At 37.8% G+C, this 20239-nt stretch overlaps 4 protein-coding genes across 4 annotated transcripts; 2 read left to right on the plus strand and 2 right to left on the minus strand.

The window, feature by feature from the left end:
- Positions 1-204: 204 nt before the first annotated feature.
- On the plus strand, positions 205-7792 carry LOC110061066 (putative lysosomal cobalamin transporter). The gene is made up of 15 exons (XM_020767889.2): positions 205-601; positions 1180-1356; positions 1923-1986; positions 2306-2400; positions 2855-2922; positions 3223-3311; positions 3486-3559; positions 3813-3869; positions 4028-4314; positions 4409-4511; positions 4616-4720; positions 5409-5552; positions 5711-5834; positions 6279-6382; positions 6938-7792. The coding sequence occupies exons 1-15, from the start codon at positions 542-544 to the stop codon at positions 7043-7045; spliced, it is 1659 nt and encodes a 552-aa protein (XP_020623548.2). The 5' UTR covers positions 205-541; the 3' UTR covers positions 7046-7792.
- On the minus strand, positions 7031-16200 carry LOC110061067 (DNA primase large subunit-like). The gene is made up of 16 exons (XM_020767890.2): positions 15935-16200; positions 14697-14812; positions 14490-14572; positions 14319-14366; positions 12916-12997; positions 12648-12743; positions 12421-12477; positions 12218-12298; positions 11393-11460; positions 11158-11233; positions 10897-11004; positions 10371-10445; positions 10084-10210; positions 9496-9578; positions 8604-8672; positions 7031-8224 (listed from the first exon to the last, which is right to left on the minus strand). The coding sequence occupies exons 1-16, from the start codon at positions 16098-16100 to the stop codon at positions 7961-7963; spliced, it is 1599 nt and encodes a 532-aa protein (XP_020623549.2). The 5' UTR covers positions 16101-16200; the 3' UTR covers positions 7031-7960.
- LOC110061167 (uncharacterized) lies at positions 16187-18447 on the plus strand. The gene is made up of 3 exons (XM_089279645.1): positions 16187-16450; positions 16665-16717; positions 16920-18447. The coding sequence occupies exons 1-3, from the start codon at positions 16382-16384 to the stop codon at positions 17446-17448; spliced, it is 651 nt and encodes a 216-aa protein (XP_089135771.1). The 5' UTR covers positions 16187-16381; the 3' UTR covers positions 17449-18447.
- LOC110061157 (uncharacterized) lies at positions 17887-20171 on the minus strand. The gene has a single exon (XM_089279644.1). The coding sequence runs from the start codon at positions 19819-19821 to the stop codon at positions 19159-19161; it is 663 nt and encodes a 220-aa protein (XP_089135770.1). The 5' UTR covers positions 19822-20171; the 3' UTR covers positions 17887-19158.
- Between the last annotated feature and the right edge of the window lie 68 nt (positions 20172-20239).

Raw genomic sequence — 20239 nt, forward strand, 5'->3', positions numbered from 1 at the left:
GGTATTTTGACCTGATGAACTATGCGTCAACTCCTTTCGGCTAATAGTGCCGCTGAACTTTATCTCGAACTTTCCGCTGTTTTAGTCTACTCCCATTATCATACATTTGCGCTCGTTCTATTCCCCGCGGGGTTTATTTTAACCGCCCCATTGGTGGATGATTTTGTAGAAAATAGAGGGCCAGTAAAGAGACTACGCCTTTTCGACCACTGACTGCTGTTTTTTTTTTTTTTTTTTTTTTTTTGAAATATTCAAGATATGCCAGGCTACGTTTGTTCAAAACAATTTCAATGATATGATAGCTTCTCTGCTTATAATTCTTTCCTCTCGTACCCTGGCCGTGACCAACCGAGACAATAAAAGCACTGGAAACGAGCGATCCCAGCCGTGAGACTCCCACAATGCACCAGGATACACTTCAAGTGGTTTCTGTTTCGTTTTGTGTTTGTGCAAGAGTTGAGGTCTAAGGAATTGAACACGCGGAATACGTCGTAGGGTTCTCTCATATTAATTTAATTAAATCATTCTGAAAGAATAAGGGATGGCCATCCCTCAGGAGGTGTTAGCATATGGTTGGATACCATTTACAGTCGTTGTGGTGGTGAGTTAAATACGTTATTAATATTGAAAACTCTTGATGGGTTTTCCATCAGTAGCAAGCAAAACAAGTAATTTTAAATACTTAATTTCCAGCGTGTTTACAACTGTTGTGTCATATGTTACGGTTAGAAGTAAGAGGTTTCGTGTACGATAAACTTAAGTGTTGACACCAGTTGGCAGTTGAAGCTGGGTATGAAGCTGGTTTAAGCCTAAACCTAAGTTTAAAGATTCTGAGCTCAGGAAACTGGATAGTTACTTGACACTAAGTCAGCGTTGCCCATTCTGTGTACAAGATTTGTTAGGGTTACTGTTATTATTATTTGTGTAGCAGAAGTGCCAAAATCCCGGCAAAATTTGGGTTCTGGTCTGCCATTACAAAAGAAGTTATACAAAAGACCATAAAATACACTACAACTAAACAATTGCTCCTAACTAAAGAAAATACAGTGGTTATTCCTTTGTGTACTGAAACTTGATGACATTGCCCTAGTCTGTCTTACTGGAGTGGCAAATTATAACTTCAAGATGCCAACTTATCCCTATATCTAATATGTTTTTTGTTTTGTTTTCTACCAACAGTTAACATTTATTTTTTCATGGTTCTACATCCGTTTTTATCAAGATCATGCGCAGTCTGAAGTGTCGTCCACACTAACTGGCATTCTGGCCCTGGCTATCACATTGCTTACTATTGCTCTTGTTCCTGTGGACATCTTCTTAGTTTCATACATGAAAAATTCAGATGGAACTTGGAAGGTATGCTATGTACCCCAAGCTACTAATGACAAGTAGTTGAGGCACTGTCCAGAGACAAATGTTTCTCTTCAAGCATGATCTGCCTCACCTCCACCCCTCATATTTGGCCCCCCTCCCATCTCTCCAAAGCCTGTTGTATCATTGGGTGTGGGGGCACGGTGGCCTCATGGTTAGTGTGCTTAACTTCGGATTGAGTGGTCTTGGTTCGAGCCCTGGCAGGGGACATTGTGTTGTTTTCTTGGGCAAGACACTTTACTCTCACAGTACCTCTCTCCACCCAGGTGTACAAATGGGTACCTGCAAATTAATTTTAATGCTGGGGGTAACCCTGTGATGGACTAGCATCCCATCCAGGGGGGAGTAGAAATATTCCTAGTCGCTATATGTTACAGAAACCAGGATAAGCTCCGGCCTGGTGGACCCCTTCACTCATATGCAGACTTTACCTTTACCTTGTGGAGGGTGAGGGGGGGGGGGGGGGGGGAGTAGGATGTCTGGTTATTGACAAAAAAGATGTTCATTTTTTTGTTAAGGAAAGTACAGTTCTTTGTTCTTTCTTTTGACAGGATTGGAGCACAAATGGGACTATGAGAGATGAATTTGAGCAGACAATTGCTGTAGGATATTATGGTATTGTGTGGTATATTTTATTGTATAAAATCAGTTATGAGTTGCTCTGTTTAGCGGGTTCCACAAGGCTAGGAAATGGAGGAAAAATAAAATTTATCCCTAAGTTACCATGTGCATTGTATGTCTTCGTAACACCAACTTTATCAAACAGTACCCTGCTAAAATGTATTATGCATTTATTGTGTAACCTGGGCTTCCACTTGATTACACAGAGATGCTAAAAACATTCATTTCTTTTCTTTTTTGGAAATATCTTAAAATTTGAAACAAATAAGTATACTAAACAAATGTGAAGTTCAATGCTGTTTTTATTTTTCAGTGCTGTACTCGTTGGTGGCATTCTTTGCATTCATACTCATGCCATTCATGTACTTCTACTATGAAGAAAAAGATGAGGATGCCACAACAAGACAGGTGAATACAATTTATTATATGGCTAGCTCCATGAGCGGGCAAGATGGAGCTATCTTGCTTGCTTGGGACTACCCGCCATGTCCCGCAAGAAAAATTTCCGCGAAAACCATATAATAAATCCTTTATTGACCAAGCTTGTTCGGTCAAGATGGCTTGATATTGGCCTTGTTCTTTTTTTGTGAGTTTATGGACCTCGACTCTGTCTCGGTTCATAAACACGCAAAAAAAGAACTTGGCCAATATCCAGCCATCTTGACCTCACACTTGGTCAATAACCCATACATATAACTCAGCAGATTCCAGGCATTTCTTTGGTAGAAAAAAATGAGATGGTAGAAGTCTGTAAGATTCATGTGACAGAAAAAGACAGACTTTCAGTTAATTTTCTTCTCAAAGGAACATGAATTATATTCCTTGTCATGTGCTAACTACAAATTTTCTTTATTGTTTACAGAGGATGTGTGGTGCCTTGAAGTACACCATTGGGTTTTTGATAGTTGCCATTGTTCTTCTTCTTGTTGGGTAAGGATTATTCTATAAGCACTATAAGTGAAGTCTTGGAGCCAACTGGCTCATAGCTACTGGAGCTTATCCCGATTTCTGTAGCATGAAGCGGCTAGGAGTATTTCCACTCAGTCCCCCTGAACGGGATGCTAGTCCATCACAGTTCTTGCCCAAGAACACAACACTGTGTCCTTGGCCAGGACTCGAACCCAGACCTCTTGATCTAGAAACGAGCGCACTAACCATGAGGCCACTGCACCATAGTTAGCCAAAAATCATATGAGAAATTTCAAGAATTATTCGAAAATTGATTTGCAGAGCCTTTGCACCATTGAAAAAGCCTCCAAAGAATATAACCCAATGGGAGAAGAAAATTAGCTTCTTAAAAGATGAATTGCAGGCTCATAGTAAGTAATTTATTCCAATCTTAATGTTCCAGAAATATAAGTACGTCATTCCTTGTTAAATACAATTTTTGATCTGTTATGACTCAAAAGTAAAGATTAAAGAATAAAATGTAAATTAAAGTTTACCTTGTGTTGTATTGCAATGTATTTTAATTTGTTATTTTTCTTTATGAGATGGTGAAACTGCCCTGTCACTGCTTATGGGTTTCCTTTCCTTCATTGGCATGGTTATCATGATCACCTATACAGTGAGTACATTATGGTGGTTTACTAATTTCTCAAGTCTTCTTTATGCAGTCCCAGTTAGGAGAATATGGTTTTCGGTCAACACCATTTTTCAGAGATGATCAGGTTATAGGTTATTTTATACTTTCAACCTCCTGAATTCATCATTTACATGTAAGACATAAAATAAAACAAGTTTGCAATACTAGTGATCAGTGCACTTTTCTTAATGTTTAGTTTAATTAAATATTTTGTTATCCGTTGTTCTCTATTTAGGCTTATGGGATGACGTCCTTGCCCTTCTCCATGCTGAAAGGGTTTAAGAACTCAAAGGTATTAATATGAGTAATGAGTATACATGAAGTATGCATTCAAGCACTTGTCATTGCCCAATTTCATTTTAAACTACAAATGAAAACTGATTTGAATGTGAAGTCGGTGTGTCTTTAGATTGTTCTTATTTTTTATTTTTTATAATCATGTGCATTTAGAAAGAACATCTGGAGGTCAGCCATGAACGCGAATCAGTTGAAGAGCGTGCACGCATGATCCGAGCCAAGTACATGGATGGGCGTCCAATGACTGGCCATGATCGAAGAACGCTTGCATGCCTTGAGGGAGAGGAAAAACTCCTCATTAGAAGGGAGAGACATTTACAGGCTGCAAACCTTGGCTGGCTTAACAAATGCCTCAAGTGCTGTCGTCCATTTGAAGTTGTATTTGGTGTTTTGTTCTTGTTACTTGGACTGCTCATCATCGTCTCACTCTTTCTTACTTGGTAATTATCAGCAAAAACTCTTTTTTCATTTTAAAAGTCAACTAAAAAAGAAATTTAACAAATTAATGTTCGTCTGGAATATATCTATTTCTAGCTTGGACAAGGCTCTGAATTCACTGGGGTACAAGTATGGTTATGTACTTACCAAACCTCAGCTGCCTAACCCTATCAACATTGTCATGGTCTATGCACAGAAGGTGCTGTTATCCTTTATTTATTTATTTTTTAGCTTCTTGTATCATTTCGTTTTATTGCTTGGGTTTAAGATATCTGTTACACATTTCATTCATATATTTTTCAGGTTTTTCCACTGGACTATTGCTTGTTTGTGGCCATTGTTCTCTACTTCCTTTACTGTACCATGTCTGGGATCAGAGCAATTAGCATACGCTGCTGCTGGATTAGAGTATCCTCCAAGTTTTTCCACAAACTTTTATTTTACTTGTGCCTGCCCTTTTTGAGGTGACTCCGGGGAAAAGCTCTGGCCAGGGAAATTGGGCATTGTTGTTGGCAAGACTTTCTAATTTCATGCTGGTGGGTTCCCTGTGATGGAAAGCATCTCGAGGGAAGGAGAAAATCTTTGGTAAATGCTTCAGAAGCAGTGATTAGTGTAGCTCTGGCTGTGCGAGCTGTTTGGCTTGATGCAGACTTAACCTTTTTAGTTCCTTATCCAACTGCAGACAGTACTGTTTCGGCCTTCTGGGCCTCATCAGTGCAGTGCTGAAGACTGGGATGGAGGCTAAGCTTAAAAAGCCGCCCCAAATACTACACATGTGGTAGTATCTAAGCCATTACCAGAGTGCTCAAACTAGCGAGCTAGTGAGCATGCGCAATTGCAACAGTAACGACTCATCCCATCCCATAAATCTTAAGGTTTCGATCCATGTGGACCTTCAAGCATCTTTTGGCGAAGTATTTATACAATGTACATCCCCCTTTTTAAGGAAACCACAAACTTAACGTCTATGTATAAAATGAACATAAAGTCCGATTTGATAAAATGTTTACTTAACGATGTAAAATTCAATACATTTAGATTGTGCATATATCAATGTCTCCTTCAGTAAGGTCCATCCTTAACTCACAGTTTAAAGCTCTACAAAATACGTTCCCGCAAGACTATGCCGCAAGCTCTACTGTTTCTCGTTCTGATGTTGATGTTGACTATGCTTTTCTTAAACATTATGTTGTTTACACTGGCTCCTCAGTATGTCATGTATGGCAGCCAACATTACAGAGTAAGTTGATATTTCAGTTACATCACTGATAGCGCTTTGGATATCTTTCTTTTCCAGCTCGTCACTTTTCAGTGAATCTAGCTCCTGAATATGGAATTACTTACAATAGGTTAAAAGGTATTTACCGGTAAGCATAATTAAAATACTTTCTTTTGCAGACAACAACATCTACTGCAGGTCACAGCAGTAACACAACAGTTCATACTAATGGCACTGCACCTGGAAATAGCAGTGTGACTACTACATTTGAAACAAAAGTCTGCTCCACTGCTGCCCCTGAAGGTCTGTTTACAGCTGTATTTTCACTGTTTACAATGACTATATATCTTTGAGCACTTGCTGTACATAGATTAGTTGACTGGGATGTTGTTTCTGCAAACACTTGTATATTTTATAGTAAAAACACTAAATTATTCAAAATAAAAGGACTCTGACCACTTCAAAATGTGTGCATGGTTTGACAATTCTCCACATGTTGTCTGGTAACTTGTGCGATGAAAGTTGCCGATAACCCTCAGTGGAAAGGATTCAAACTAGAGCACACCTTTTTTCCTTTCGTAGTACAAGGTGACATTTAACTTGCTTGCCTGAAATCTTTGTTGTATGCATTATATTGTTGATGATTAAGTGTCTTCATTGTATTATTTTATTTTTTAATAGTAATTTTGGTTGCAGGTGCAAGGATACATTTTGCTGACAGCCAGTGTGGTCATTTTTTTTTATTAGGTACATGCATCATGACTCGAGCTGCCATGTTACTCAACAGATTTTTCTACAAAGTTTGGTTTTTTGGTGCCTGCTATTACTGGGGAACATGGCTCTTTCTGGCAGTAAGTACTTCACACACTACTGAAGATGTTACAAACAGGAGATACCAAGTTACAATCCTTTGACACTGAGTAGTAATATATGAGTGCAGAATTATTTCCTCCACCAACATAATTTTATGGGAATTATTTGTGTTTATAATTGTTTTGCTTCTGCCAGATGGACATCAAGTGGACGATCTCTTTTTAGAGAAAATAAATAAGAATTTCTTCATTGAGCATATTTGGGAATCTTTAAGTAAATGTTTTGAACTCAAAACTACAGAAATACACCTTTAGTTAGTATATTTCAATTTTTGCCTCTGACTCATGAAGCTTGCAATATTGTAGTACTCTTAATTAGCTGAAAAGATTTCACCTTGTTTAACATATGAACTCAACTCTAGACTCCCTCGCCCACCCCCCCCCCCCCCCCCGCCAGTGCTGTAAACCCTTTGAAAAGTGTTTGATGCCCTCAACTGTAACACTTCAAAGTCAATATAAGCAGATGGATCAGATTTTGATGATGTGGCATTGAACTCAGTAAAGGCATTGATGTGATTTTTCTTTTTTCAACAGATATACATTATTGGCCTGGGGGTGTCAATAGCAAAAAAACGCAAGTCAGTGGTGGATGAGGAGCTGGATTCTAGTGATGACTCAGATGAGGAATTGGTTAATGCTTAAATATCAGTTTAATTTGTACTTTAGTGCAAGTACATCTTGACAGAGCTGTGTTTTAATCACATCTCACAAGTAAAACAACCAAAATGCATTCCAATTTCAAGATATTTGATCAGGTAGCAAAAGAACGTGTTGCAAACAACTTGTCTTACCTACCTACCTACCTTGTAGATAGGCATGTATATATGCCAAGGGTATCTTTTGCAAAACTAAATGAGCAGCAGTAAATTTTAGTTTCACACATTTAAATTGCTTTTGTTTTAATGTGATTGTGAAGTGAAAGATAAGATTAATCATATCAAAATAACCTTTAACTTAGTTTGCAAAAATCATTCCAAGTGTGAGAAATACCGAAGGTCACTTGAATTGTCTTTGTAGCACCTATCTGTGGTGGGAATTAGAAATTTCAGGTGTTTTGCCCAATTATTGACAGAAATACATATAGAAATAGAATTGTTTGATGATTACAAGTAAATGCTAATTTGAAATCAAAACAAAGCAATCTATGAAAGTTTGTACATGCAAAAAAGGTATTAGATTGCCTTTTTTGTTCAAGGAGGTATACGTTATGTGTTGTTAGATATTTAATATTTAAACAAATACTTAAAAATAAATCTTTGCAAAAACGTTAATTTACATTAGACCTAGATGCAACAACAAAGTGCATTATAAAGTAGATTGTAATATTCTGTACAGCAAATTTGTAAGAGCACTGATATAGTTGTTACAAAAATAAAATAATTCAGTGTATGTTACATCTCCTGTCCTCATTATTTTTAGCACAGAATAAATCTCAGCTAACTGGGCCATGTAACTCTAATAGATAGTATCAACTCCTTCTCTTGCTACAGTTAAGTTACAATGTCCAAATGTGCCATTAGTTCGTTATTTAAAATATGAACAAGATTCATCCACAAGCTATGCCATTGTGTCCATTTTTTCTATTTCTCCGAGAATGTCGTCATCATCATCCATTTGAATGTCTCCCAGGTCATTGTCTGTGTCAGTTTGAGGGACATTTGTGGTACTGTTGATCTCATTCTTTACAGTAACTTTCCCATGATCAAGTCCATTGTGAGCAGCACTTCCTAGCCGTGATGCCCCACCCTGTCTATCCTGTAGTGACTGACGACTCTCATCAAAGTATTGGTTGGGATGATGAACAGCAGAACTGGCTGTTACCTGTTGGGAAAATTTTTAGAAAAACGTTTAATTTGAGGCTCTTATATTATTAATATGTCCACATGAATACATTATTTTTCAGTGTCAATCTCTGTAGACACTATTAAAAGAACTCGGTCACGGTTTGCGCATATTGAAAACTTAAGTCTCAATTTCATGGTTTGTAATCTGTGTTATCTTCTCCATCTTTGTTCCTTTATGGTTTATCGTTATCTCTTTGGTGTTTTTCTATCTTATTAAACTGTTATTTTCAGGTTTCCTACCATTTAAAGGTAATTTTGTATGTGGCCAAAATAACTCAAAATACCATGACTGAGCTCTTTTATTATACTTTCAAGCATACTTCAAGTAAAGGATCACATATTTGAGAAAATAATACCCCATGTGTCAGCTCATAGTATCTTGTACAGGCCAGCTGGTAATGGGACTCTTTCACAAACTCCATTATCTGCAAACCAGAAAAATCATTACACACAAGAATTGTGATTAAAAAAGATAGAGAGAAACATTTAAAAAGAAATATTAATGCTAGTACAGGATGTTTTGTGTCATCTAATGGCGACCAGGTGATGCCAAAATGTTGTACACAAGATTTTGAAATTGTTATGATGCAGCATACTATGTTGCCATCACTAGACAAAGTTTCGACATTGTTACATGTAAGTTGGTACTTGCATACTTACATGTAAGAACTTGCAATTTATTATCTCAAATTCTTAAGGGAAACAAACAAAAAAATAGCTCCAGATAATGAGGTTCTACTGTATTTATAACCATTGTTTGGTACTGCAAATAATGTATGTGCAAAATCTTTCATATATTAGCTCCTTCCCTGGACCTTGAGTTTGAAAAACCAGGAAAAGGTTGTAACAAAGCTGTGAAAAAGTAATGTGTAGTTCCAGAAAATATCCATACCTCTCCCATGGAAGGGATTTTTCTAACACCTCCCCACCCCTCTGGAAATTCCAGTTAAGCTTCATACATTTCTTTAATTTTTTTTGGTCTCATAGATCCCCCCACCCCCCAGGAAATTCCAATCCCTTCTGTGGGGGGAGTATGGATATTTTCTGGAACTGCACAATGACAACAAAAAAATGCCTGATGGACATTCATGGTAGCAATGAAAATCACTGTTCAATACAAGTTACAGTCCACACAAGTTCAGTTCCAGTGGGTATGCTGTGTTGTTTTGGATACAGAGTATATCTGAGATGATTTGAGGTTTTGCAAAAAAAACATAGTTACATGTTTCAGAGGATACTTTGATTTACCTCGTCAATACCCTTCTTGGGTACTCTGTAAGCTGCTAAGCGTTGGCGCAGTAGATCAGCATCAGTGTGTCTAAATGGGCACCCTGTGGAAAAAGTGTAATAACAAATGTGTCTGTCAATTCCTCAGTTGACCGTTCATTTTAACGGAAAAAAAGATAGGGAAAAAAAAACCCTGGAAACAACAACAAGTAAAACGACAACAACAACAAACAAAAGGAAACTTAATTATTGGCAGTGTTGGAAGAAAAAATAGCCCTACTTCCCATGGTAGTTTTCTCAGTTTGAATCTCCTTCCACTGCTCTGGACATTCCAGTTAAGCATCATACTTCCCTTAAAAAAGTATTTGAAAGCCCTTTTCACTTGAACATTTCCCTTGATCCTCTGTTGGGTTAGGCTTGATTTCCAGCCATTTAACAAAAGTACTCCCAAAATGGCTGGAAATTGAGCCTACTGTTGGGTAGATACTCACCATTTTGTGGAACCATACAGTGTTTACAAAATGTGGTTGTGGGAAATAAATAAGCAAGATGTAAAATCTTGCAAAAAAATCTTAAAATGATCCAAAATATGCTTCAAAAGTATAATACCATGATGATCGCCAGGACCAGGGGCATTTGACATGATGATCTTCATACAGCTGTATGGTGTGTAGTCTGCTCTTTTGCCTTCCTTTCCGTAGTTGTGACGAATGTCGTATGCATACTGCTTGTCAAACTAAAAATATAAACCAGATTATTGGCTGTTGGTTTAAGTATGAACACAAGCACGTTAAAATATGTTGACCAATTTTAGTCTTGAGATCAAGAAATTATCTTTCTCTAAACTGATGGCGTTTCTTTGAATGAAAATTTGGTGCAAGTTTATTGTAAAATACCTTGTCCACATCCATAAGTTTTGTGAACTCTGCTCTCCAGAAGATAAGTGCTTCTTCCAGACTGAGACCAATACCCTGCAATAAAACAGGCAAACATAAAATAATATAATTATAGATTTAGGCCAGTCTAAAAGCGTAGCTCCTGGGCCAGGTTGTTCAGAGCCAGATTAAGCTAACCCAGGAAAAGGTAGAATTTTGATTTGAGTTTTGTAACTTTGCGGTGAGGTTTTCTGTATATTGTTTGGCCTTCTATTTTGAGTTTTAATAATCACCATATACACAAAACAAAGCAGCAAAAAACACTTGTATAGAAGAAAAAGTTATAATTCGGTTAACTTTTAATCCTGGGTTAGCGTTAACCAGCTTCCAAATAATCATGAACATTCAGTCATGTATCTATACCAATCACACAAAGGCAAAAATATTTGATAGATTATAGCATAAAATATCGCACAGTCTGGAATGATAATTTATTATAACATTCTTAGTTTCTCTGAGTTTTATCAAAGGAGTACAAATTACTAACCTTAAGGAACAGACCATACTGAAGACGGCCACCGTGCTTCAAGTGGTGATTTTCTTTCAGTGCTGTATGAAGCTGACGCATACACAAAGGAAAGGAGCTTCTTGACAACTGTAAGTCAAGAATCATAAGGCTTATATTCTCATTTAAGTGGAGTGAAAGAATGAGGGGTCACAACATTGGAGAAATAAGATACTGATCACTCTCTGGTATTCCATGGTATTGGTACAGTAATGTACAAAAAAAAAAAAATTATGCACTTACACTATCTATCTGATCCAAGGTAACTTTTCCTGCTGCTGTTTTTTTGTGACTGTAGTCCTGTCCAACATACTGTCGACTAAATAAAATATGCTGCTTTATGTTATGGTGTTGTATAACATTTTAAATGCTACTATTTAGAAATGGTTCTTCTAATATGGTGAGATCTTAGTGACTCATCAATGGTCTGATTCACAGGGTTCTATATTGAGTTAACAAAGACTATCTTGCATTTTACCTGAGGTTTGTCAACTTTGGTAGCAGCCTCTCATCTTCCTCTAGGTAAGGCAAAGCCCTGGCAGTCATCTAAAGGAAACATCGGTATGTACATTACACATTGGTTAATGTACAGTTTAACCTCCCATAAGTGACCACCTAAAATGTCAAGCTCAGGTGGTCGCTTACGAGAGCAGCTCAGACATTGCGTCAAAAGTTTGTCTCGTATGGTACCTGCAGAGGGATATCACTTCTAATTTTCAGTAATTATAACACATATAAGGTCATCTCCTTTAAGACTGACAAAGTGCAGTGTATGTGCATTTTTTTCTTTAAAGTTTTAAATGTTTTATAAACTAATGTTTTTTTTTCATGTGAAAGGTCAATTTTGAGAGAAAGAACAAGGTACTCCCATTAAGAAATTTTTGTCTCTGGTACTTCCCAGGAATGTGATAATATTACAACACCCTATTATCAATTTCTGCTCTACTATCAGTCAAGTGGTTGCTTATGATGAGGTTAAAAACAGAAAATTTCAAATTTTTAGCCCTAAAAGGGATTGCGGTCGCTTATGAGAGGTGGTCGCTAACAAGAGGTTTCATTATAATGATCTGACTTGGAAACTTTTGGTATTTTGGAAAACTGTTCGCTGATGAGAGGTGGTCCAACCGGAGGTTCAACTGTGGTCGCTAACAAGAGGTTTTATTATAATGATCTGACTTGGAAACTTTTGGTATTTTGGAAAACTGTTCGCTGATGAGAGGTGGTCCAACCGGAGGTTCAACTGTATAACACAATGGAACAAGAAACCCATCAGAATGATGATGTAAAGTGAAAAGACACTTACTGCAAGCGCCCGAGACAATTGCATACGAAATTCATTAGCTACCAGGGATACAAGATCATCTCTAGGGACATATGCAAAACCCTGCAACAACACAAAGATAAAAAGGTTATATAGCAAATCAGAGAACATCACTAAATAACTAAGCTATATCATTATAAGAAGTACAAAATCACTTTGACAGGCCACGTTTTTTTGTTACTTACATTTTCCAGATAAACCTTTCTTGATCTTACTAGATCAAGAGCTTCAACAAAGGGAACCTGGAAATAAAATAACATATTACTCTTGAAGGTGGTGGAAGATTTGCAATGCGGAAGAGTCAACATCTTAACTCTTTACTTGGAAGTGAGTGTGGTTGTTCTCTGGAAAGCAGTCTTTACACTAGCTAGTGTTCATACATTGACAAATAATACAAGAAGTACATGTTTACTTTGAAATAGTCAGTAGCCACAACTTTAAGATGGGAGAGGTTGAAGCCAGCATCCATCAGCTCTGACTCCTTTTCTTCTCTTTCTGCAGGGTCAATCTGCACACAAAAAAGAAAACATAAACAAAAACAAGACACCCCATCTACTTGTATCGTTACTATAAAGAATACTCAATTCAAGCTCCCTCGTTCAAAGAAAAAGAGATTTGTTTATATCAAGTTCTGAAAGTAATAATAAAATTTAAATAACTTGTGATATTATTGTGCATACTGGTTTGTAGTCCAAGCCATTGGCTTTAAGAAAATCATCCACTTCCTTTGAGTCAATTTTAGCCACTTCTGTGAGACGAAATCTAACATGAGAAAAGAAAATTGTATAATAGGCATGCAATGCACGCAAAGTGCTAAAACTCAAGTCCTTAAATTAACATACAGTCAAACCCCTGTCAAGTAGCCAGCCACCCTTGGGAAAATGAGAGGTAGCTGCTTAATAGGGGTTCCTCTGTCAGGAATTAGCATGAAACTTCAATTTATTCAAATACAAACATGCTTTATTCAACATGGAATCTTATGAAGACAATAACAGATTTGTGTTTGATACTCTTACACATGTATGTGTCATTGCCCTTTCCAAAACTAAAGCAAACTATGTGCATTAGGACAGCTTACATGTATATACAGTATGAGGAAGCAAGCTCTGCCCTAGACTTTCAGAAAAGTCCTTCATCTTGTTTATTCATTACCTACCACATGAAGGACTTTTAATACTTGATTGGCGCCAATTTTAGCGACCCAAAAATAGGTTGCTGCGCTTAGACCAATCAGAGTTGCCATGTATATTCCTTGGGGACAGAACTGTCAATGAAACGTGACTTGTAGCCGTAACTTGGGGTCGATTGTGAAAGTGATTAACAAGGAAGCCTCAAAGGCCACGGAATACTCTATATTGCCTGACTACCAGCACAAGAAAGTGGAAGTGCAGTATCTGTCCAGAAGAGATGTGCTTGTTTTGGCCTAGCCTGCCAACAGGCAAGTTTCTGCCCAAACCGGAACTGGGAAAAGCTTGACTTTAGAGCTAGCTCTGCACACTTTTGATTGTTTAAATGGAGACCAGCAGCAATAGCAATGCCGTCGTCTTGGTGCATGTGGTTCTGCTGTTTTTGCTCATGAAAGATCAGGTCTCGAACCTAAATTCCTGGGGCGTTTCAGCATCTTACATAGGAGATTGTTCAGAACAACAGTTGCAGGACATTTTAGTTATTTAAGGTATCAATATGTTCCACGATTCAAGTCAAGGACTCACAAAGGTAATCTGAGACACCAGTTGCAAGTCATGCAACTCCTCATTTTTGGCACGAAACTCAAATGAAAACCCTTCAAGTGAGACAAGTTCTCAAGACTTTGTTGCCCACTTTGCCACTTTGCAACCTTCACACCATGCTGCTGCTTCGCAGCCTAAAACCTTGCACCTTGTTTAGCTATTCTACCCTGAACATCATGAGGTTGGTTTGTGGCAAGTTTAGCTCTACCTTGGCTACTTGAATTACTTCTGTTTGTTTCACACAAATGACACTGGATAAGTGCTGGCCTGGCTGTAAACTCATACATTTGAATTAGACATTAAATGCTTTCGTTACATTTAATTATTATTTCTACCTGACATGTCGTGCCTACCTGAATAACTCAACTTCTTGAGACAAAAACCAACGCCGGAGATCTTCCCTGCAAAGAAAAAAAAAAAAAAGAAACAAAATGCTTGGAGAATTCCTACTAAAATTTTTCTCATGCAGAGGATAACCTTCTTTTATTGCAAGAAATATGCATACATGTAGTTGGAATACTTACGATCTACAATATGCAAGGCGTAGGATAAAATGGGAGATGTGGTCTTTTCGTCTTTCAGTGATGTTAATTTCATCCTCACGATTCTATTCAAATCAAAGTAATACGAGAATAATAGAATAAAGAAAAAAGATAATATTTTGTAGGCCAAGAACCTAAGTAGGTTTATTAATCAACTATTGATTTGGGATTAAGAGTGTTATCACATACCTTATGAGCTTTTTGTGCCTGTGGTAAGAATTTTTTCAAGCTTTCCTTCATAGCAGTGTCATATTCTTCTGAACTTCTTTTGTAGCGTATACCAAATGTTTCAACTTCTCTCAGAACTGACACATAAGGAAATAAATCTTAAGTTAGTTTTGTAATGCCTGACATGATTATCGTTTAAGTTAAGGAAGAAGTTCTAGCACACAGTCAAGGTGCTGGTATCTTATCAAAAGCCCAAGTAGTGTGGCTCAAGACTGAGAAAAATTCCAGACTGCCATTGCGGTCACACCCTTATAGATATGCTTATTAATGTGTTCTTACAGTTCAAAATAATTTATTACAATCTGGGGTTTGGGGAGATCAGATTCCAGGTAAGTTAGATATTGACTCTGTTAGAGGTTGGTCATGCCGTGAAACATGGACTGCAGCACATAGTGACAGCCATGCTCAGTGATTAGGAATCACTTTTTATTTGAGGACACGTGGATTTTTCATCAGCTCACATGCATTAATGCTGTTTTGACAGAGGTTGTATCATAAGGATTTTCAGATCACCCCTGGGAGGTACTCCCAGAAAAATTTGGTGGGGGTGTGCAGCCCCCTTCCCAAAACCCTTGCCCTATTTATGACCAAAATCTGCGATTTTCCCTACCCTATTTATAACCTGGCCAAAAATTTGATACCCTATATATGACCGTTGCGACAGGCACGGTTGCCCTAAACATAATTGATAATGATGAAAAAGTAGCTTCTTCTAAAAAACATTCCCAATTCAAGACTAGAGTGCAAAAACCATACCCTATTTATGACCAAAACGGCTGAAAAACCATACCATTTGGGGCCGCACATACCTATATAACCCAAACAAGGGAGTATCCCCCGGGATAGCACCCTCTCCCCCCAGCAAAAAAGAATGATAACCATTACATCCCAGGGCAGTAACTGCTAAGGGTCGAGTATGTCATTGTGCAACGACATGATACGAACTATTTTTTTGGCCGTATTGCTTTTTGTGTGAAGCTCGATCTTTATCGAGATAACGGACTCTGACGGCACATGTAAGATTTTGAGTCCAAACAAAGATCTTGAATCCTTGGACGTCTCTCAGTCTCTGCCTGCACTTGTACTCGTCAACAGAGAATAAGTAAGCTTAAATTACGCGAAAAATCATTCCACAGACCTTGAGAAAAGTTCTGAAATCTTGTTGCTTAAAATAAATTCCTGTTTATAAGCTCATGTACCTTTCAATCGGTCGATTGCGAACTCCTCGAACTCTTCCAGCGTGATGTTGTCTGTTGGCGGAACCTTGTACATCTGCAGACCGTGTACATACTTGCCAACATTTTCTGCGTCTTCTAATTTTGTAATTTTACTCTTTCTTCGCTTAGGATTGCCCGTGAATTGCATATTCCCGTCGAAATAAAGCTCGCAAAGATCGAATCTTTCTTTTCCCGCCAAATGAACACGAAAATGGTCTAGGACCGAGTTCCTCTCAAACTCTGCGCCAACTGCATTGTGGTTAATTTAGGCATTTTGGCGGCCATTTTGAAGTTCGTTGTGATAAGATAAAGTGCGAAAACGAACTCCAGGCGTGTTGTCTGTTTTGATCGTGATGTTTCGATATAAATTCTGATGTTTGTTCATGAGTGCACTTATAAATTGGTGAAATCTGCTATGCACATGTAAAAATGGAAAACAGCGAAGACACTAGGAATGGGCTGCAGAAGTCCAAAAGACAACTGAAGAGGAAGAGTGAGGTATATTTAAAAAAAAACTTCAGCTTCTTTAATATTTATCTTATATACTTCTATGCTTGCATTCAACTCTACAACACTTTTGACATATTGACTTCCAATAATCTGCTACACTTTTTTGATCATACTCACTCCAGACATAAAACTGGATTTACTAATTAACTAAGGTAGTTCTAATTTGTGATCTTTGTTGTTTTGTTGCCATCAATATACCCAGGAAGGATCCACAACTGACAGGTGCAATAGTGGAAATTTTTCACAGAATGACAGGTGACTGAAAACATTTTTATACAAATTATGTTGCACTGGTTTGCCACATGTAGTTCATCATAAGCAAAGATATGAATTGATGTACACACAAACCTTTTCAAAATTTCTTGTTGCTTTCCTTTTTGTAGTCTAACAACAAAATCCTGAACATACATCATTTTGAAAAAAATTAATATAATTAATATTTTCTTTATCAATTTAGTCCCAAACTGAGAAAGTACAGTCACAGAATTCCACTACCTGATGCTGAACAGTGCATTGGTGATGACAAAACAATTCAAACTGAGATAAAGGAAAATATGCTTCTCCTCTCCTGTCAATCCCCTGGGTATGCAGTAAAGCCTTCAAAAGGTATCACAGAGAAAAACTACAGAAGAAGCAAAGACAGGAAGAAGCCTCTTGTACCTCCATTGAATGGCTTAAATGAACACAGAGGGTTCAGTGAATGTACAACTGGTTTCATACTCTCCCCAAGAGCTGATAAACCCTACCAATGTCACTTTTGTACCAAGCAATTCAAGTACTTCAGTAATTTGAAATCTCACATGAATATTGTCCACAAGAAAATGATAGAAAACTCCCCCAAGGACAGTAAGACATCTGCAGTGGGAAGTGGACAAGTATTTCAGTGTGAAATTTGCTTGAGAAACTTCAAGTATTTTAGCAACTTAAGGACACACAGGCTTGTTCACACAAGTGAAATAGAGACCTGCAACTCTGAGACTGACTAAAAATCTTTGAAAGCTCTTCTAGTATGACTGGAGAGCAGCTTTGACTTAAGTGATTAAGTAATGCATGTTTGCTTCGGTTTTGGATCTGTACGGTAAAGCCCTGTCCAAATGGGAAATGTTTGGTGGTCAAACGCGATCAAACATTGTTTGGTGACCAAACATTTTCCCATTTGGACACCTTGTTTGATTGTGTTTGATCATGTTTAATTGTGTTTGATAAAATTTGAACAATGACAAACATTTTGATCAAACATTGTAAAACATTTTGTTCGTTTGGACAGTGATCAAACACATTTGATACCCTTTACCATTCAGTACAACATCAACATGTTTGGTCATCAAACAGTGTTTAACTGTATTTGGTTGCCAAACATTTCCCGTTACTTTGTCATCTAATCAGAAGTAAAACTAAAACCAATCACGACTCACTCGCACACATTTCATGTCAGCTTCATGTAATTGTTTATTTAGTTTTGATTGGTTCAGTTTTTTTGTTGCATTCTGTGATTGACCATAGTGATTACTTTGGTTTGGGACACTGAATTGAAAACTGCTCTAACCTACTCATGTCAATAAATTGACCCAACAAAGTGTAAATTGAGGCTGCACTGATTTTCACTATTTAAACTTGCTTTATGTAATATAATAGTATTATTGGTGCGAATGGAGAATTTATATCATGAGAACTTTCCCATCATTTAGATTATTTAAATGCCATAGCTATCAGTTTTCAAATTAATTTAAACACACAAAAAACTAACTTATTGGCAACTCCCTCTGTGAGACATGCCTGCAGGGTCCAAGGGAATGAATACAACTACCATGGTTCCCTGCAAGCATGCTTCGTAAAGGGAATCGGCCATTGAATAACCTTAAATTATGTCTAAGCTTGAAGTAAACAACATGCTTTAATTATTGACATGTTTTATGTACATTGTAATACAAGATAAAGAAAATGTGTAAATATTTATGAATAAACAATGTTCGTCAATTCAACAAGTTTAGTACCTAGCATCATAAATGCAGTCCTTGTTATAACTCCCTATAAAAAGTAAAACAGTTGTGATGTACATATTTGTGGAGAAGTGTAAAATCAGTTGGACTGAAATTTGAAAAGTAACACAGATGAGCATAGTACCAGTAAAACATTACAGCAACACAAAAAATACGCTGGAAAATCTTGGGGGAGTAGCAATACTCATTGTTACCTATCAATGCATAACAGTGTGTAACAAAAGTATTAAAGAAGCCCTTACAAGGGTAAGGTAAAGTCTGCATATGAGCCAAGTGGCCAATCAGGCCGGAGCTTATACTGGTTTCTGTAGTATTATGCGACTAGGAGTATTTCTACTCCCCCCTGGATGGGATGCTAGTCCATCATAGGGTTACCCCCCAGCATTAAATTTGCCGGTATCCATTTATACACCTGGGTGGAGAGAGGCAATTTGGGAGTAAAGTGTCTTGCCCAAGAACACAACACAATGTCCCAGACCAGGGTTCGAACCTGGACTGCTCAATCCAGAGTTGAGCGCACTAACTATGAGGGAACCACTGCTCCCAAAGTAAAGCTTGTCTAAATTATGTGAAAAAGGGACACCTTAAAGGCTTAAACAGTGTAAATGGCATCAAACTTGTGTAAATGGGAGTACCCCAGACAGGATATGTCATCTTCACATTTTTTACAGGGTAAGACTTAGTTTAAAAATATGCCTATACGGTAATGTATCCTTTGGATTTCTCCTCTTCATTTCTGTTTAAGCACCGGTGAAGTGAGACAACCACAGTTGAAGTCAGAGCCCATGACAGTATAATTGCCCATGCCAGCACTTGGCTGCGACTTTTTGCGTTCCTTACCCATCCAGCGCTGGGTTGACTCGTCCACCTATGTGGTCGGTCTTCAAAACTTATTGGCCCGTAAAATGCGCAGACGTAATAATCTTTTTCAGTGAGCGCGCACGCAACCCACAGGAAGGGAGATGAAACAGCGAGATAGATGTCTATAGCGGACCTCGGCGAAACCAAAAGTCGCTTGTTGCAGTGTAGACGGCAGCAACTCGTTACGAATTCCCAGAACGAACGAGAAAAAACGAACGCAAAGCACAAAAAGAAAACTGCTGGGCCATAAATGAAAAGGTTTCCGTAGAAATAGTAGTTTTCTTCTGGGCACTCGTAACCAAACGTGTGTTTCAGGTTTTCCTTCACTGCAAACAGCACCACGAACAGTAAAACTGTTTTTAGTAGCGCAGTTATTCCATATTCGTCGATTCTGAGGCAGATTTGCCTGACCAGGTATTCGATTGCCCGAAGGAATGAAGCAACTAATTCAGCAACCGACGTGGAGGGTGACGAATTGTTTACAGCTGTGGTTACCATTTTTGGAGGAATAGTCGTTCCTCAAGAGGAGACACCTCGTGTTTCCTTACGTGATGGGTATGTCTTTCGTACCCAGTCCCCTTAAGACTGAGGAGAATCAGTGAATCTCTCACAGTTCACAGTTTGTTTGCAAGTTTGCTGAGTTTCGCACTTTCTAGCAAGATACAAATCAAAATATGTTACAGAGAAGGGTCCGACAGATGCTACATCCATCGCATGGATAAGATTTGAGGAATTTGCAACATCAAGTGATCTTTTCTTTCATCCGCGGCTGAAACCAACGGTGCGTGTAACGGCCAGAAAAAAACAACAACAACAACAAAAAAAACAAAAAACAAAAAACAAAAAACAAAAAACAAAAAGCCATTTCAACAGACGTCTGGGATCAATAGTAACAACAGCATGCTTATCTTAAGAC

This window comes from Orbicella faveolata, unplaced genomic scaffold (assembly GCF_042242905.1).
Source record: "Orbicella faveolata isolate gen_17 unplaced genomic scaffold, um_ofav_v1 contig_47, whole genome shotgun sequence".
Taxonomy (NCBI): domain Eukaryota; kingdom Metazoa; phylum Cnidaria; class Anthozoa; order Scleractinia; family Merulinidae; genus Orbicella; species Orbicella faveolata.

What these genes read in the sequence shown, in the direction of transcription:
- LOC110061066 (XM_020767889.2), top strand. Translation starts at nt 542, where the DNA reads ATGGCCATCCCTCAGGAGGTGTTAGCATATGGTTGGATACCATTTACA. An exon ending in CATTTACAGTCGTTGTGGTG is followed by an intron (nt 602 to 1,179) that starts GTGAGTTAAATA and finishes TTCTACCAACAG; the next exon opens with TTAACATTTATTTTTTCATG. An exon ending in GTCTCACTCTTTCTTACTTG is followed by an intron (nt 4,315 to 4,408) that starts GTAATTATCAGC and finishes ATCTATTTCTAG; the next exon opens with CTTGGACAAGGCTCTGAATT.
- LOC110061157 (XM_089279644.1), bottom strand. Translation starts at nt 19,821, where the DNA reads ATGGTAACCACAGCTGTAAACAATTCGTCACCCTCCACGTCGGTTGCT.
- LOC110061167 (XM_089279645.1), top strand. Translation starts at nt 16,382, where the DNA reads ATGGAAAACAGCGAAGACACTAGGAATGGGCTGCAGAAGTCCAAAAGA. An exon ending in AACTGAAGAGGAAGAGTGAG is followed by an intron (nt 16,451 to 16,664) that starts GTATATTTAAAA and finishes CAATATACCCAG; the next exon opens with GAAGGATCCACAACTGACAG. An exon ending in AATTTTTCACAGAATGACAG is followed by an intron (nt 16,718 to 16,919) that starts GTGACTGAAAAC and finishes TTATCAATTTAG; the next exon opens with TCCCAAACTGAGAAAGTACA.
- LOC110061067 (XM_020767890.2), bottom strand. Translation starts at nt 16,100, where the DNA reads ATGCAATTCACGGGCAATCCTAAGCGAAGAAAGAGTAAAATTACAAAA. An exon ending in AATTGTCTCGGGCGCTTGCA is followed by an intron (nt 11,461 to 12,217) that starts GTAAGTGTCTTT and finishes TGTTTCCTTTAG; the next exon opens with ATGACTGCCAGGGCTTTGCC. An exon ending in CCTTGGATCAGATAGATAGT is followed by an intron (nt 11,005 to 11,157) that starts GTAAGTGCATAA and finishes CTTGACTTACAG; the next exon opens with TTGTCAAGAAGCTCCTTTCC.